The 16,208-nt window shown below is 33.3% G+C and overlaps 2 protein-coding genes across 3 annotated transcripts; both read left to right on the top strand.

Annotated features, from left to right (window-relative positions):
* Positions 1 to 346: 346 nt before the first annotated feature.
* LOC111694118 (gastrula zinc finger protein XlCGF49.1-like) lies at positions 347 to 2,286 on the top strand. The gene is made up of 2 exons (XM_023460925.1): positions 347 to 457; positions 1,673 to 2,286. Exons 1-2 carry the CDS (start codon positions 347 to 349, stop codon positions 2,252 to 2,254), a joined length of 693 nt encoding a protein of 230 aa, XP_023316693.1. The 3' UTR covers positions 2,255 to 2,286.
* Positions 2,287 to 13,159: 10,873 nt separating this feature from the next.
* Positions 13,160 to 15,984, top strand: LOC106658123 (zinc finger protein 37-like). Of its 2 annotated transcripts, none has more exons than XM_023460941.1 (7): positions 13,160 to 13,463; positions 13,822 to 13,900; positions 14,105 to 14,188; positions 14,345 to 14,410; positions 14,504 to 15,115; positions 15,204 to 15,275; positions 15,346 to 15,984. In XM_023460941.1, exons 2-7 carry the CDS (start codon positions 13,855 to 13,857, stop codon positions 15,798 to 15,800), a joined length of 1,335 nt encoding a protein of 444 aa, XP_023316709.1. In that variant the 5' UTR covers positions 13,160 to 13,463; positions 13,822 to 13,854; the 3' UTR covers positions 15,801 to 15,984. The 2 variants fall into 2 exon arrangements, with proteins under 2 accessions (XP_023316709.1, XP_023316710.1); XM_023460942.1 differs by lacking the exon at positions 13,160 to 13,463 and adding an exon at positions 13,588 to 13,671.
* The last annotated feature ends 224 nt before the right edge of the window (positions 15,985 to 16,208 follow it).

Genomic DNA, 16,208 nt, shown 5'->3' on the forward strand with positions numbered 1-16,208 from the left:
AAAGAAAAATCAGACTCTCATATCAACGCCTACTTTCATGACAGACACTGAAGGTATTTGAAACAATTTAGTTTTAAATGACAGAAAAAATAAAGTATTAAATTGTTTCAAATGTCGTAAAAACAATGTATAAACAACAAATAATCGGTAACTCAATTTTAAATAATTTTTATCATAAACGATATCGACATAATCCCTTAATATACTGATCATGTTTATATGGGAAATAAATTAGTTTGAATGTTGTCTTGACCGATGAAACACGCCATAATACCAAAAGAATTTTACTGATTAAATTTTCTGTTACACTAAATAGAGAGATTCATCGTTCAATTTAGGAACCAAAATGGATAAAATTGAGAAGAAATCCGTGGAAGTTGGCTCCAATGATAACTCAAGTGAACATGACATTGTTGATTCAGATGATAAACAACTCATTAGTGATATTCGTCAGGAGGTATTAACTCTAAAATCAAACATGTTAACACACCGAGATACAACTCACAAAGAACAAAAAATTTTCGCATGTGACAAGTGCGAAAAGAAATTTGAGTTCCGAAGTCATTTGAGTAGACACCAAATGTCGGTACATAAAAGCCGCAAAGATTTCACATGCGACCATTGCGAGAAGAAATTTTTGAACAAATCGACTTTGCTTACGCACCAAAAATTAGTACATAAAGATCGCAAAGATTTCACGTGTAACAAGTGCAAGAAAAAATTTGAAAATAAACCAACTTTAGTCAAGCACAACAAAATATTCCACGAAGTCTTCAAAGATTACTTATGTGAAAAGTGCGCGAAGAGATTTGGTAATAAACGTAGATTGCTCTTTCACATAAATACAGTACACGCGAGTCGCCAAAATTTCGCATGCGACAAGTGTGAGGAGAAATTTGTGAAAAAATCAAGGATGCTCTTCCACTTACAAAAAGTCCACAAAATTCGCAAAGATTTTGCATGTGACAAGTGCGAGGAGAAATTCGAAAAAAAATTAACTTTACTCCAGCACAAAAAAATATTTCACGAAGTTTTTAAGAATTACTTATGTGAAATATGCGTGCAAAGATTTGATACTAATAATAGTTTGCTCAAACACATAAAGACATTGCACGAGGATTGCAAAGATTTCGCATGCGACAAGTGCGAGAAGAAATTTGGAAAAAAAAAATATTTGTTGGAGCACCAAAAAACAGTTCACGAAGGTCGCAAAGATTTTGCATGTGACAAATGCGAGAAAAAATTTGGACAAAAACAATATTTGTTGGACCACCAAAAAACAGTTCACGAAGGTCGCAAAGATTTCGCATGTGACAAATGCGAGAAGAAATTCGGACTAAAAAGTAATTTTCTCACCCACCGAAGGATGGTCCACGATGGTCGCAAAGATTACCCGTGCGACAAATGCGAGAAGAAATTCGGACAAAGATGGATTATGATTCAACACCAAAAAACAGTCCATGAAGGTCGCAAAGATTTTCCATGCGACAAGTGCGAGAAGAAATTCGGATATAAACATTCTTTGCTGGGTCACCAAAATACAGTCCACGAAGAACACAAAGGTTACGCATGTGACAAATGCAAGAAGAAATTCGGACAAAAATCGGATTTGTTAAAGCACCAAAAAATAGTACACGAGGGTCGCAAAGATTACGCATGTGACAAGTGCCAAAAGAAATTCGGACAATTATGTACTTTTACCAAACATAAAAGAACAGTTCATGAAGGTCGCAAAGACTTCGCATGCACCAAATGCGAAAGGAAATTTGGATGTAAATCAGCTTTGTTCTTACACCAAAAAACAGTCCACTACGGTCGCAAAGATTACTCGTGCGACAAGTGCGAGAAGAAATTTGGATATAAACAGACTTTGCTTATTCACCAAAAGGCAGTACACGAAGGTCGCAAAGATTTCACATGTGACAAGTGCGAAAAGAAATTTGGATATAAATCAGATTTGTATAAACACCAAAAAATAATTCACGAAGGTCGCAAAGATTTCGTATGCGACAAGTGTAGAAAAGAATTCGGATTCAAATCAACTTTGCTTGTGCACAAAAAAACAGTTCATGAAGGTCGCAAAGATTATAAATGCGACAAGTGTGAGAAAAAATTTTCACAAAATGGTGGTTTGTTCTTACACCAAAAGATAGTCCACGAAGGTAGGAAAGATTTCGCATGCGATAAGTGCGAGCAGACATTTGGACAAAGATCAAATTTGTTAAAGCACCAAAAAAATGTTCATGAAGGTTAGAAAGATTTTGTATGCGACGGGTGTGTGAAGAAATTTGTATTAAAAAGAGACTTGTTAAGGCACCAAAAGACAGTACACGACAATCGCAAAGATTACCCTTGCGATGATTGCGAAAAAGCATTTGGAAAAAAATCGACTTTAATATGGCACCAAAGGGAGCCCATGAAGGTCGCAAAGTTTACGCATGCGAAAAGTGAGAAAGTAAATTTGAAGAAGAAGCACAGTTACTTGTTCATCAAAGGACAGTTCATGAAAGTCGGAAAGATTAGACATGCCACAATTTCGAGAGGAAATGATAATTGACAATTGTAAATATGAATAAATATTCATGCATATATTTTTCAGAAATTTTTATAAAAATTATGTCAAAACGATTGCGTCAGATTTCGCGTACAACTAATTACAACTCTTTGTTCATTTTTTGACTACTTAGTTCTTAGCTCTTCATTCAACGATCAGACGAGAATTTTTTCCAATTTTTGTTTGAAGCTGTGAATGGGGCAAGCGTTTAACCGACTGTACTGGATTTTTGATGAATTTTACGTGATGATACACTGAACTTATCAAATAAACACTATTGAAAGATTTTGATTAACTTGCTTGAATACTAATTATTTTTCCTAAGAGAAATGAGATCGATAATAACAATAAATTTACCGAAACAACTGTAGTAGAAACCATTTCATAATTTTATTGAAACCAAAAAATGTTTTCAACATTTCATTCAAAAACCTTTTCTGACCGGCAATTAGAACCAGCACTCAAAAAATTATTTTTTGCATTGAATTGGTATTCTGTTATCCTAAATACAATAATTGTACATAAAAACATCGATTACAATGCTTACTATTGTTTATACGCAGTACTTTAAGATACGTAAAATAATTAAAAACCAATAATCTAAAATAGTATATTTTGCACCTAGGGAGTGAAGAACTGAAAAGTGTCAGAGCACGTGTAATTTATCATCCGAGGCGAAGCCGAGGTTGATAATTACGTGCTTTGAGACTTTCTTTTTTCGCTACATAGGTGCAAATACAATTTTTTGTGAATCCCCCAGCCCAAAGTAACATTTTGGTTTTGCGCAGCGGGAGTAAAATGTTACTTTAGGTTGGGGTAGCACAAAAAAATTGTTAATTTGCTGTTTGATTTATAAAAAGTGAAAATAAGATCACAGGCATTATTGTGACAATTTTATGAGCATTATTTCGAAGTTTCAAGATAATTGATACTCTATTCTTCTGGAAAAATAAGGACAAAATAGTTTGCTTTAAATACCGACTGAGCATACATACTTCTACCAAGAACTAGTGTACACTCGTGTAAAAACAATGTTTACTAAATTAGAAATATTCAATTTGTTAATTTAAACGTAGTTTTAAAAGTTCATTTTGTTCAAGTACCACCGAGAAAAGTGATGAAAATTTTTTATGTCTGCAAATTAATTTTTCATATCAATTTTTATGTTTGTTTCAATTTTTATTTTGCTTTCAACAATGATTTAAAGCATGATCGATTTATACTTAGTGATTCTTAAAGGTCTTGTTTTATGTAATAAAACACAAAAGTTAGATTTCATAATTCTATCTGTGGGGTTCCCAGTAGATCATTACAGTAAGTGTACACGTTATGTGCCTCTTGGAATAGTTTAAATTAATGCATTTCGAATTGCGTAAACGGCTAATGAAAGATTGCTTAGCAGTGGCACTTTTCTTAATACTCTACCGAATGACAGACCTACGATAAAACGTAATAATCAGAATAAGACGTATTCGGTAGTAAAATAATGTTTAACCGTAAATTAATTCAAAACCTCTCGGTTCGCGCTGTGTAATATGTTTACATTACTGCTCAGTAAATTGGCTCCAGTAATCTCGAGACGTTGACAGTCTAAAGGAAGTCTAAATAACGAGTTTCTTTCCATTCAGAACACGTAGTACTCTTTGAACGAGCACACGTATTAGAATCATGAACTTTACTCGCGACGACTGTATTCGAGAGCGCAGATCGTGGACGCGCTACCTACCCTGCTGTAATCTAGCGCGCCGCATATATGAGAGCCACACCTGCAGCTTTTGTTTTGTCAAAGACGGCTTCGGCACCCACGTGAAAAAAGACAAATTGGAAAGATTGCGCAGTATGCGTGCGATGATCAACTGGAAGCTCAAGAAACAGAGGAGGTCATTCTATCGCGATTTTACGGAATTGCTCGTTGATTGGAATGACCAACTTCCGGATCTCCGGGTAATTTTTCGAGGCGTAGAGATCGACTGGCTTCTCCAGGAGGCCGTGAGGAACAGAGAGAAAACTCAATACAATTATCGAGGAAGGTTGCTCATCAGATTCGTGGCTCGCAGCCAGTACAAACACGTGCCCTGGTTAGATCGCGAAGGCAGGCCTGAGTTGCGTCGCACCACCGCGTTGCACCGAATCGATCCCAGCTCCATAATGTGCGACGCTGTCCGCGATCTCTTCCAAATATACGACAGACGCGACTTGAATTACGTCGACAGCCACGGATACACGCACTTCCACGTGGCCTGTCGATTCAACTTGCGTGACGAGGTCGAGCGTTTCCTCGAGCTCGGCCAGGATCCCAATCAGGTCGTGCCACGAACCGGAGATTCGCCGCTGCACTTGGCTCTCCAGGAGATCGAGGGAGTCGACCAGAGAAACTACAAGTCAGCTGAACTGTTGCTGAAAAGAGACGACACCGTTCTAGACGTAGCGAACGCGGAAGGATCGACGCCTCTACAATTGGCCGTGGCGAATCATTTGCCGGATGTGGTCGACCAACTCTTGAATGAGGGCGCTAATCTGTCCAACTTCGTTTTCCCCACCAAGAGCTACCTCGCGAGGGGATCTAGAGGAGTGTCGTCGTTTGATAACAAATTGCATGGTGCGGTCCAAGCGTTGGAAGTTGTTGAGTGTATAGAGAAAAAAGGTTACCGGCTGTGCCTGAGCGACGCCCTGATTGTCGCGGAATATATCACCAAGTTGGGTTTGACGAAAAAACATTTCGTAACAATAGCAAGCAATTCGCAAGTGACAGTAATAGAGACAATTATGTCTTACGCTTCATATCCGTTCCAGATATTATCGAGAAGATTTTTATGGGAGTGGGAAATGAATTTGCCATTTGTCTATCATATAATCATTAATAATCTAACGAACAATGTTTTGACGAGTATGTGGTTTGCATTGAAGGAACGAATTGAAGAAAACCTATGGCACAGGAGTACACCCTCAGTCGGTATTTAATATCAAATTATTTGTCCTCATTTTTCTCAATAAAAAATGAATCAATTATCTTGAAACTTTGTATTTAGGTTTAAAAAGTTGATACAACTGTGTCTGTAGTCTCGTTTTCTCGGAATTGTCTCATAAGCTTACGTAAATTAACTTTTTTGGTATATTTTGTTAATAGAGTTTATGAAAATCGAAATAGAACAATAAATTTAATTTACTCGAAAGTTTGGATAATTGCATAAAAAAAAGAGAACAGGCATAATCGTATGAATCTTCCGAACGTAATTACAAAGTTTCAAGATGATTGATTGATTATTCATTGAGAAAAATAAGGACAAAATAATTCGGTACTGAATACCGACTGAGTGGGTATGCCTGGCCCTTAAGGACTTCATTATTTTTGTAAGACTTACGTACCTACGGTTACGTACAAACAGAACGAGTTTTTTGAATCAAAATTGATTTATGTAAAAGCTCGAACTTTTTTATTGTACAATTACTGGTATGACTCATGAATAAAAAAAGTGAAAATACATTTTTGTGCTCCTATTGCTGACTAGTTATGCCCATCGCACGCTAAAAACCGCTGCCAATTTATTGGCAAAGAGCTTCCTCTTAAAATATAATGTTAACAAAAGGCATCGGTATTACACTTCTATGTTAGCCAAAAGGCCGAGAAAAAAAAACTCATACAGACATTTGTTGGTAATTCAATGTAGTTTCCAAATATATAAACCAAATTATCCTACGAGGTCTGGTTCAAAATCTCGTTTTCGAGCCTATCACAGAGCTCCCTCTACGAGGAAGCAAAAAAGTTTCACTTTGAAACATTTCAATGAAATCTCGAAGTAACACGACGAAAAAGTCCGATGGAAACTGCTATTCTCTAGGAAATGGTCGAAGATGTTGAATTTTCAATAACATTGCGAAAATACACACTTTTTTAAGTAACACCTCATAATCTAGACCAACTGTAAGACATAGTGCTATCTCTGTTAAAATTTTGTCACGGGATAGAGTCTTTTCATATAATAATTTCATATGTGCATGAGACGTTTGTATTTATGTGTGTGTGTGTGTTTTTTTTTTTTTTTTTTTTTTTTTTTTTTTTTTTTTTTTTTTTTTTTTTTTTTTTTTTTTTTTTTTTTTTTTTTTTTTTTTTTTTTTTTTTTTTTTTTTTTTTTTTTTTTTTTTTTTTTTTTTTTTTTTTTTTTTTTTTTTTTTTTTTTTTTTTTTTTTTTTTTTTTTTTTTTTTTTTTTTTTTTTTTTTTTTTTTTTTTTTTTTTTTTTTTTTTTTTTTTTTTTTTTTTTTTTTTTTTTTTTTTTTTTTTTTTTTTTTTTTTTTTTTTTTTTTTTTTTTTTTTTTTTTTTTTTTTTTTTTTTTTTTTTTTTTTTTTTTTTTTTTTTTTTTTTTTTTTTTTTTTTTTTTTTTTTTTTTTTTTTTTTTTTTTTTTTTTTTTTTTTTTTTTTTTTTTTTTTTTTTTTTTTTTTTTTTTTTTTTTTTTTTTTTTTTTTTTTTTTTTTTTTTTTTTTTTTTTTTTTTTTTTTTTTTTTTTTTTTTTTTTTTTTTTTTTTTTTTTTTTTTTTTTTTTTTTTTTTTTTTTTTTTTTTTTTTTTTTTTTTTTTTTTTTTTTTTTTTTTTTTTTTTTTTTTTTTTTTTTTTTTTTTTTTTTTTTTTTTTTTTTTTTTTTTTTTTTTTTTTTTTTTTTTTTTTTTTTTTTTTTTTTTTTTTTTTTTTTTTTTTTTTTTTTTTTTTTTTTTTTTTTTTTTTTTTTTTTTTTTTTTTTTTTTTTTTTTTTTTTTTTTTTTTTTTTTTTTTTTTTTTTTTTTTTTTTTTTTTTTNTTTTTTTTTTTTTTTTTTTTTTTTTTTTTTGGACGTGGGCAGAGTGAACTCTGCAGCCAGTGGCCCTTCGAAACGAGTACCCCACTGGAAACCGTCGTGAGACATTACTTCAGTGGGGACCCTATTGAGCTTCTCTGCTACATCTGTGTCTTTTCCGTACATCCCCCGTCCACCTTACGGTGATTAGGGGTTCGGGAACCAGAAGCGTCGTTTACGTCTTTTTCTTGCTGCATCGTCCGGATTGTTATTGAACCTCTTGCGCCTCTTGTCTCAGTCTGGTGACGACTGATTGCGCAAAAGACGCTACCGCCATCCAATTGTTTGGGGTCTCGAGCATGAGCCTGACGATGTTCTCAGGCTCGATTACTTCTTGGAGAGCTTGTTGAAGTCTCTCCCGCTCTTCGTAGAATCGCGGGCAGTGAAAAAACACATGCTCCGCGTCTTCCATTGTGGGGGGGCAGGCCGGGCAGAGTGCACTGAGGGTGTTGTCGTAGCGCTGGCTATGGCTTTTGAAGTAGCCATGCCCGGACAGGAGTTGTGTAAGATGGTAGTTCACCTCTCCGTGTCCCCTCTCTACCCATTCTTCGATGTTCGGGATTAGTCGGTGTGTCCATCGACCCTTTGAGGCCCGGTCCCACCGTTCCTGCCACCTTCTCAGCGTCTCTCTTCTCTCTTCCTCCTTGACATCTTCGGGGCGGCGCTGGTATATGCGCGCACGCTCATCCGCCAGTAGGGCCAGCGGTGGTACGCCGGCAATCACGTACGTCGCGTCATATGAGATGTGTGGTCGACCGCTGATTGTGTGTGTGTGTGTGTGTGTGTGTGTGTGTGTGTGTCTATGTTATATTGTTTCGTTCTTTCAACAAGTCATGGGCTCTTGAGTATATGCTTTCTTACTTCTATAAGTAATTTTCAGATTGGTTATAAAAAGTCGTTTTACTTTACTTGTCTAATTAAATAAAAAAAACCAAATAACGGATTATGACTAATCTGAAAATAAACAATAGACTGTTTTAAGATCTTATTTTCAAACGTTCATAAATTGTTTTTCCATAGTTTCTATCGTCAAACCCGTTTTCCTGACACAAGAGAAATATTTTCAGAAGCAACATAAAAAAAAAATCAATAAAGTTCGAATACAAAAGTATCTACTAAAATAAATCTAGCATAAAGTAATTATCAAGATTTATTTGCTAGTTAATATGAATTATAACATAAAATCGTCGATTAAATTCATATTTTTAATTAATTGTGAAATGTTTTTTGAATGATAAAGTAATTTTTTCAAACTCACCTAAATTACATTTAAGCAGACAAGGTCATTAGCTTACTTACATTAGAATAGTAGATGTTATATCATTTTCTTATGCTGCAGTTAAGCGAAACTACTTGCGGAGTTGCAACCAGAACTGAAACCATATAAAAAAGAATACTATTTTAATTGTTTGACGAAAAAATGTATGGTAAAAATATGATACTATTATTTAAAAAATACGATTTTCAAAACTAAAATTTAATCGATCTTTTGTACATACAAAACTTTTCAACGACAAGTTACAATCTATCGTCGAAAACTTTTTTCATTGAAAATAAAAAGACGTATACACTTATGCCTCAATACGCCTGTGATGGAAAAATTTCAACTCGCATGCGAATATCATTCATCTCTAAAATTTCGCACGCTTTTAATAAAATCATGTAGTTGTCACGTTATTCACTGAAAAAAGTCTCATCCATCAAAAGTTCTCGAGCAATCAGTTTTACTATTATGTATTGGTCTGATTTATAACGCTGAAGAATTTTTGGAATGTTGTGGTATCGTAGTTTTTAAAAATTATCTGCTACACAAATAGTATTTTAATCGATTTTTTATACGTACAACATTGACAGTTAAATAAGAAACAAACTATCGCAAAAAAATCATTGCAAGCGGCGTACGTAATTTGAATTCGTACCGCATCGGATAATTGGCCGGTGCGAAGGGGATAATAAAAATCAGTGGATTATTAAGAGAAAATTTGTGACGCCTCGCCAGATTTAAACTAAATTTTCATACACGTCAAAACACTTTATCAATTTAAAAATCTCAACAAGCCAGTAAAAGTCTCAGCATTTATAATCAGCCTCGAAATGTGATTGAACCTCGCTCGCGCGCGAAAAATACACGACATGCGTGTATGATCCTCGCGACAGGTGGTCCTAAAGTATTCACTTAATTGTTCGAATTAGTGCCAAAGATCGGCTCTCTCGTATGTATACATACGCGTATACGAAATCAGCAGCAGCAGCAGCAGCAGCAGCAGCAGCAGCAGCAGGCCGTTTGGTCATTCAATCTCGGGTTACAGACTCTCGAAAAGACGAAGAAGAAGAGGAGAGAAAAAACTCTCCGCGTGTGTCTCGTCATTCTCGCGCGCTGCCGCTGCTGCTCCTTTCTTCGAAAAGTCGTAAAATTTCATGCTCCTTTTTCGCCCGAAACATTGAATACGCGCGCGGTGGCTCTTTTGAAACTGTTTTCTTTTTCATCGACTTTGTTTTATATCGCGCGCGCGGGTTTGATACAGGCTGGGAAATTTCGTGCGGCAGGTAAAAAAATTTTTATGACATTCATAAGTCGAACAAGGTGTGTTATGAAGCGTCATTACCGAATGCGTGCCTATATGGGCTGTATTCGCGTCAATCGTAAATTAACCAAAAAATGATTGTTAATTACGTACTTTCCTTTATAGAGTACATTGAAATAGGAAATACCGAAAAATTACATCCTTTCAGATCTGTACAGAGGTTCAAAATTTAATTTGAAATAGTTCAATTAAACCATTAACGACGAAAAAGTTGACTTTCAAAGCGATTTGTTCCGTTGTTTTAGGCCTCAAAAAATCAATGAATTTTTGAGATGCATTGTGTAATTTTAAAGATAAATAATATATTTTTTATAATACCAACAATAAACAAAGAAATTTATTTAAAATTCCCAATGGTCCAAACCTTATCTCTGTGTGACAAATTATTTTTTCAGTTTAATGAAAGCACTATTAACAATTTTAAAATGCATTATCAGTTAAAACAAAAAAAAAAGCAATCAGTTAACCTATCTGTTATGTCTGAGCACAGTAATAGGGGTTTTTACCCTATATACTTTTTTGTTTGTATGAAACTAAAATGCCATGTATATAGCAGAGCGATTTGAAATACACTATGATAAAACCGCGCTTAAAATTAATTGGAACGTGAGCATAGAAGTAAATAGTCATACTCGCAAATGCCGGAAAAATAGAAAAATGGAACATTTTTGCGTCATTCCTCTTGTAAGTTTACCACGAGATATTCACGTTTTTAATTATTTGTTTTAATCGATTAAAAAAAAAAAAAAATAGAAACTTTTGAAATTTCCGGCTCGATCGTTCGGCAGCGGAATCGTCCTCGGTAAAATTACTTTGTCATTAAAAAAAAACGAGAAAAATCGATGAGTCTTGATAGAAAGATGTTTAAAGATTAATAAAAAACGATGGCAGCATCGAAAACATCGTTTTATCATGCTAAACACGATTGAAAATTGCAAAGTTAGCGCGTTTTTTTTATTTCCAATCGCTTGTACTCGGAAAATATCCGTCGTATAATCGGTAGGAGCCAGAAGCGCGTTGAATTAATGAATTAATTGTATACTTTTAAGATGACAAAGAAATTCTTCAATGCCTCATGTATCATGACTCAGTGATCTATACGTACAAGAGTTCAAACCTCGAAGTTCTTGATTCGAATATCCTTCAAAGAATTTTTATCCGGGGAAAAATCCATAAAAAAATTAATAAAAAAATTAATTTGTTAACCAAGTCATTTCCATCATTTCGTTACAAAGTGCAATAAAAAATCAGTCTAATCTCCGACAGGTAATTGTAATACGTTGTAATGCCTATGCGGGTTTTTGATTCGATATGACGATCGTCGTCGTCAAATCATCGAATGGATAAAAATTTACGAAGAGCTTTGCGATTGGTGCATGGCATCATCTTCCCTGCGAGATTAGACTGATTTCGAAAATAAGACATTCTATTTTCTATATATAGTAAGCGTCAATGAAATTTAGTCGCTTGCGGGTATCATGGAAACGCCATCTATTGTCAGGTCGTGACAATACACGGGTATCTGACACTGACAGAAGCCTCTATGAATGTTTATTGTTTAACATGCAATGCAATGTACTTGTGAAGATGTGACAAAACTCACGAAGATAACATTCGGGATAAGAGTTATAAACAACAATGGCATAATGCACAAAAACACGAAATAAAAATCAACCTTTTTCGTCGTCAATGGGTTGAAATTCGTTCTCACGTAACTAAAAGTTCAAACTGCATTCCTTTCGTTAATCGCTACGAAGCTGCGGATTCGAAAGTAAAATAAAAAAATTCAACATCGCGAATTTGGGAAAAATACACACCGTAGAAGAAAGCGCGCAGTATTGGGTATTTTGTACCTCGTCAAAACATCGTACCCAGTAGCAGAGAGTCGATATAAATGTTTGCCACTTTGTTCCGCTCGTAAAAAAAAAAAAAAAAAAAAGATCGAGTGCGATCGGAGGGGGCTCGTGCTCGCGCGCGAACGCGATATAATACGCTTTACGAGCGCTCGTCCGCGCGCGCCGAGGTCTCTCCTATTATAATACTTTTGCAGCGAGAATATTTGAGAAAATGGAATCCATTGCGCGAAGTACTCTCCGAGCACGGTACGGAGCTTGCAAGAGAAGACGACGACGACGACGAGGGTCCTCTGCGCCGAGCAATTTTATCCCTCTCACGCACACGCGCGCGCAGAATGCCAATCCGCGTTTGCAAGATCGTAAAGACGCCGGAGTTTTGCCCTCCCGCACGCGTCGCGCGTCGTGCCACCACTAGAGCTATACATACATATTTGCCTAACGTACATTTTACTGCCTGCTGCTGGTGTGCTCTTTTCAACGTTTCGTTCCGAGCTGCGGATACACGGCTATACGGTATTACTTGTACGATTTGCGAAACGTAGGCTCTATAATATGTGCGTAAGGCCAAAATCATTTGATGCGAGAACCCATTTTTCCGTGAGTACGCGTCTACGTGCGCTAGAGTTATTTTTTTGAGCGTAATTTTTGCGTCGTAAAAAATTTTTCACGATGCATTTGCGAAGCATCAGAGATTTTCTGAGATGGCGAATTTGACGACGTTCTCGTAAGCTTGAGCGAAACGTCGAGGGGATGAGCGGGGATAGAAATGAAAATGTTCAACTGTGCCGTTTACGTTTTTGCGGATTTTTGATTTAGTAAAAAATTTTGGAAAAGTTTTTTTTTTCAATTTCAACATGAATATTACACCCCTTTATGAGCTTTGATCGAATGAAATTGACAGATACGAAGATATTGCAATGTAAATTTGTGACACATAACATCGTGGAATTTATTTATCATTTTTTTATGTAGAATTTTATTTTCAATAGCCACGACTACCAATTCAGGTGCTCCAAAAAATCAATAAAATGTATTTTATACGTGTAGTATGTGAGCGTGCAGAGTCTGTGCATGTAGAAGCGGAATAAACGAGTTTTAGTATGGGAGTATACGAACCTTCTATTTATATAAAAAGCGATATCTTGTATTTTTTCAACTCTGCTTGCACTAAAAATTAAAAAATACTCATAGAGCCAAAACACAAAAGAAAAGAATAAAATTTTTTATGACATCTATGTGTATCAGTATTTTTTAAGCTTGTGTACAAATCGTCCGCGAACAGCTGTGCAGTGTCGATAAAGAAGGGACATAGCAGACGTGTTATACGTACGTTTATCTTTGCAAGTATGGTAACAGTTCTTAAATGACTTTTATTCTGTTTTTATTTAATCTTTGATCTTATTAATAACAAAACATTACAATTCTTTGTTCATAAATTTATAAGTAATTAACTTTTAATAAATAAGCTACGGTTAAATATATTTATTTGAGTTTAGTTTTCACTCAAAGTTCACTAGTGGGGTTATGGACACAAGTGTTTACATTTAATGTAGTCAGTGCCTCAGTGAAAAACAAATGATATAAAGTACACAGTGCAACCTGTCTTTTGTCATTTGTTAACATATTTTCCTATAAAACAGGTACATTATGAAATCAGTGAAGTTATTTAAATACATCATAAAAAGTTTTGAATTCATTTTACTATTCACTATTGCTATTTTTAAACCCTGAAATACATATGAAAAGATTTTATTTCAGGTTACTTGATTGTCCATTAATATTTATGCATTGTCAGTAAATATCTTGTTGTAAATTTTAATAATTTCCATGAGGATTGGATGTCTATGAGTAATTATACTGATATACATACAATAAGACTAATCTTTTCTGCAATTGATTTTAAACTGAAAAATTGCTTTGATTATGTTGAAATTGGTATTTTTTAATGGCTCTACTTGAATTATTGTCAATTTTTCATCTGAAAATTACTTTTTTCAGAAATAAATAAATTTTTCTGGAGAGCACAGATAAATGAAAATGAGCAGGCTCAAATTAATTACAACACCAATAGACAGTGGTAGGTAACAATATTTTTCATTTTTCATATTTTTATAGATGTTTTTAATAACATTGCATTATTAATTTCCTTGTTTCCAAAAACAAAAATGAATCTATTTTATTAATAACAATTAAATTGATAATACTTTTATCATTTCCAAAAACCTTTCTCATTTGTAACTTTTACTCTTGAATTAATTAAATTCAATTGTTCCTTTTATAGAATATAATTCAATTCAAGAAAATATGCCTTATCTGCAAACTATAAAAGAAGAGAGAGACGACATGGAAACATTTTCTATTTCTGGTGTGTAAACTTGTGGCTTTTCTGATTTATTTATTTAAACAGTTTAACAAGTAGTATGAGATTATTTATGCTAATTGTAAAATAGCATGCATTTGATTTATATTGATTTATTTGTTATGACATGAATATATGAGTGAATTAAATTTTGACTTACAGATTTTATAGAACCCAAGTCAGAAGTAGGTGAAATACATCAGACCAGTTTTACAGCAGATAATGAAAGTAATTTGTTTCATATTGAATGATATTACATGTTTAGTTCATGAAAATTGGATTTGATAACTGTATACTTACAAGATATTTTTATTATGACAGGTTATGACCAAAGTCTTGAAGAAAGCCCAACTAAAAGTAATCAAAAGGAACATTCTAACTACCTTACAGATCCATTTTTGTATGTAAAACAATACTGTGCCAAATGTAACAAGATTTTTAGTATCCACAAAGATAAAGCAACAAAAGCATGCCTAAAATGTGCCTCAAAAGCTGTGTATGAGTGTATAATATGCAAAAGGAGATACCCTACCAAATCACATGTTTTTAGCCATCTAAAAACAAGGTTTGATTGTCGCACTATGATTGATTTACATTGCTCTCACTGTTCTTACACTAGTATACACAAAGGCTTTTTAAAAAATCACTTGTTAAAGAAACATACATGTGGAATAAATGAATTAATATCATGTCCTAACTGTGGAAGACATTTTAAACGTTCAACAAATGTTGAAGAGCACATTTTATCATGTGGAAAAAAACCTTACTTAGAATGTAATTTTTGTAATTTCAAAACTTCGTATAGAATTAGTTTAAAAGTACACATGAATCATCATATTTTGGAAGCAGATAATGGTTCTGCTATACTTAATGAAAATTTAGACGAGATAGTTGTAGATGCTGTAGAGGAAATGGAATTTCTGTGGAAACCAGGTATGTATTTTCACATAAATCAATTTAAATAATTTCTTTTAATATTAGACAATATTTATTTTATCAATAATGTACCATATGTTTTCAGGAGATTCAGCTCAGAAAATTGAAAGTAAGATGACTAATTCAGAGAATAAACAGAAAAATTATATTGATTTGAGTAGGTATTTTTGTAATCATTTACCATGAAAGAAGCACTTGAAATACAAATAATCATTTTAATCTTTTAGATTGCAGGAATATCATTAAAACATATTGTTACAAATGCAAAAAAACATCTCCAATTCGAACTAAGAAATTAAAAAACTGCCCAGATTGTCAAGAAAACCTGCTTCATGAATGTGGAATATGTTCTAGTAAATTCAACACATTAACTAATATAATTCGTCATATTCGTGATAAACATGGAGATACTGATATCAAGAATACTTATATATGTGGAAACTGTGATAAAATTTACGATGAATATAAAAAGTCAGTTCGTCATGAAAATATTTGTAGAAGAGCATATCCATGCAATTTATGTGCTTTTGTAGCCAAAAATCCAAGTAAACTATCATCTCATAGAAGTAGATGGCATTTTGGACCTGAAAAGGATTCTCATCATCCATGTCCAAGCTGTGGTCGTCAAATGAGGTTTTTCAATTCTAGAGAAGTAGATGCCCAATGTGGGCATTGCAGATAAAATTTAAAATTATATAGATATTTCCAGATGTATTATCGTAATTTTATATTGATAACTTGGTAACATGTTTAGGTTATAAATTAACAATGGGCTCATAATTTTTTTTATATGAGTTTTATCAAACAGCTTCATCAATAATATTTGTACAATATTAGTATGTAAAAAATTTACTAATATTTATAGAGTCATGAAATTTATTTTTATTTTGTAAATTTTACTTTGTTGACAATTGAAAAAGATTTTTTGTGTGTAATATAAAACTGTAAAGCCCTTTTTAATAAAATATTTTATTTATAATATGAATTTGAATTCATTTTAAAAAAGACTTCACCCAAAGATAGAATTAAATAAAGAATAAAGAATGTTGTTTTAAAGACTAATTGAATAACAGCAGAGTTAAAAAAAAAC

The sequence above is a fragment of the Trichogramma pretiosum genome, unplaced genomic scaffold (genome assembly GCF_000599845.2).
Source record: "Trichogramma pretiosum strain Unisexual culture from Peru unplaced genomic scaffold, Tpre_2.0 scaffold56, whole genome shotgun sequence".
NCBI classification, from domain to species: Eukaryota; Metazoa; Arthropoda; class Insecta; order Hymenoptera; family Trichogrammatidae; genus Trichogramma; species Trichogramma pretiosum.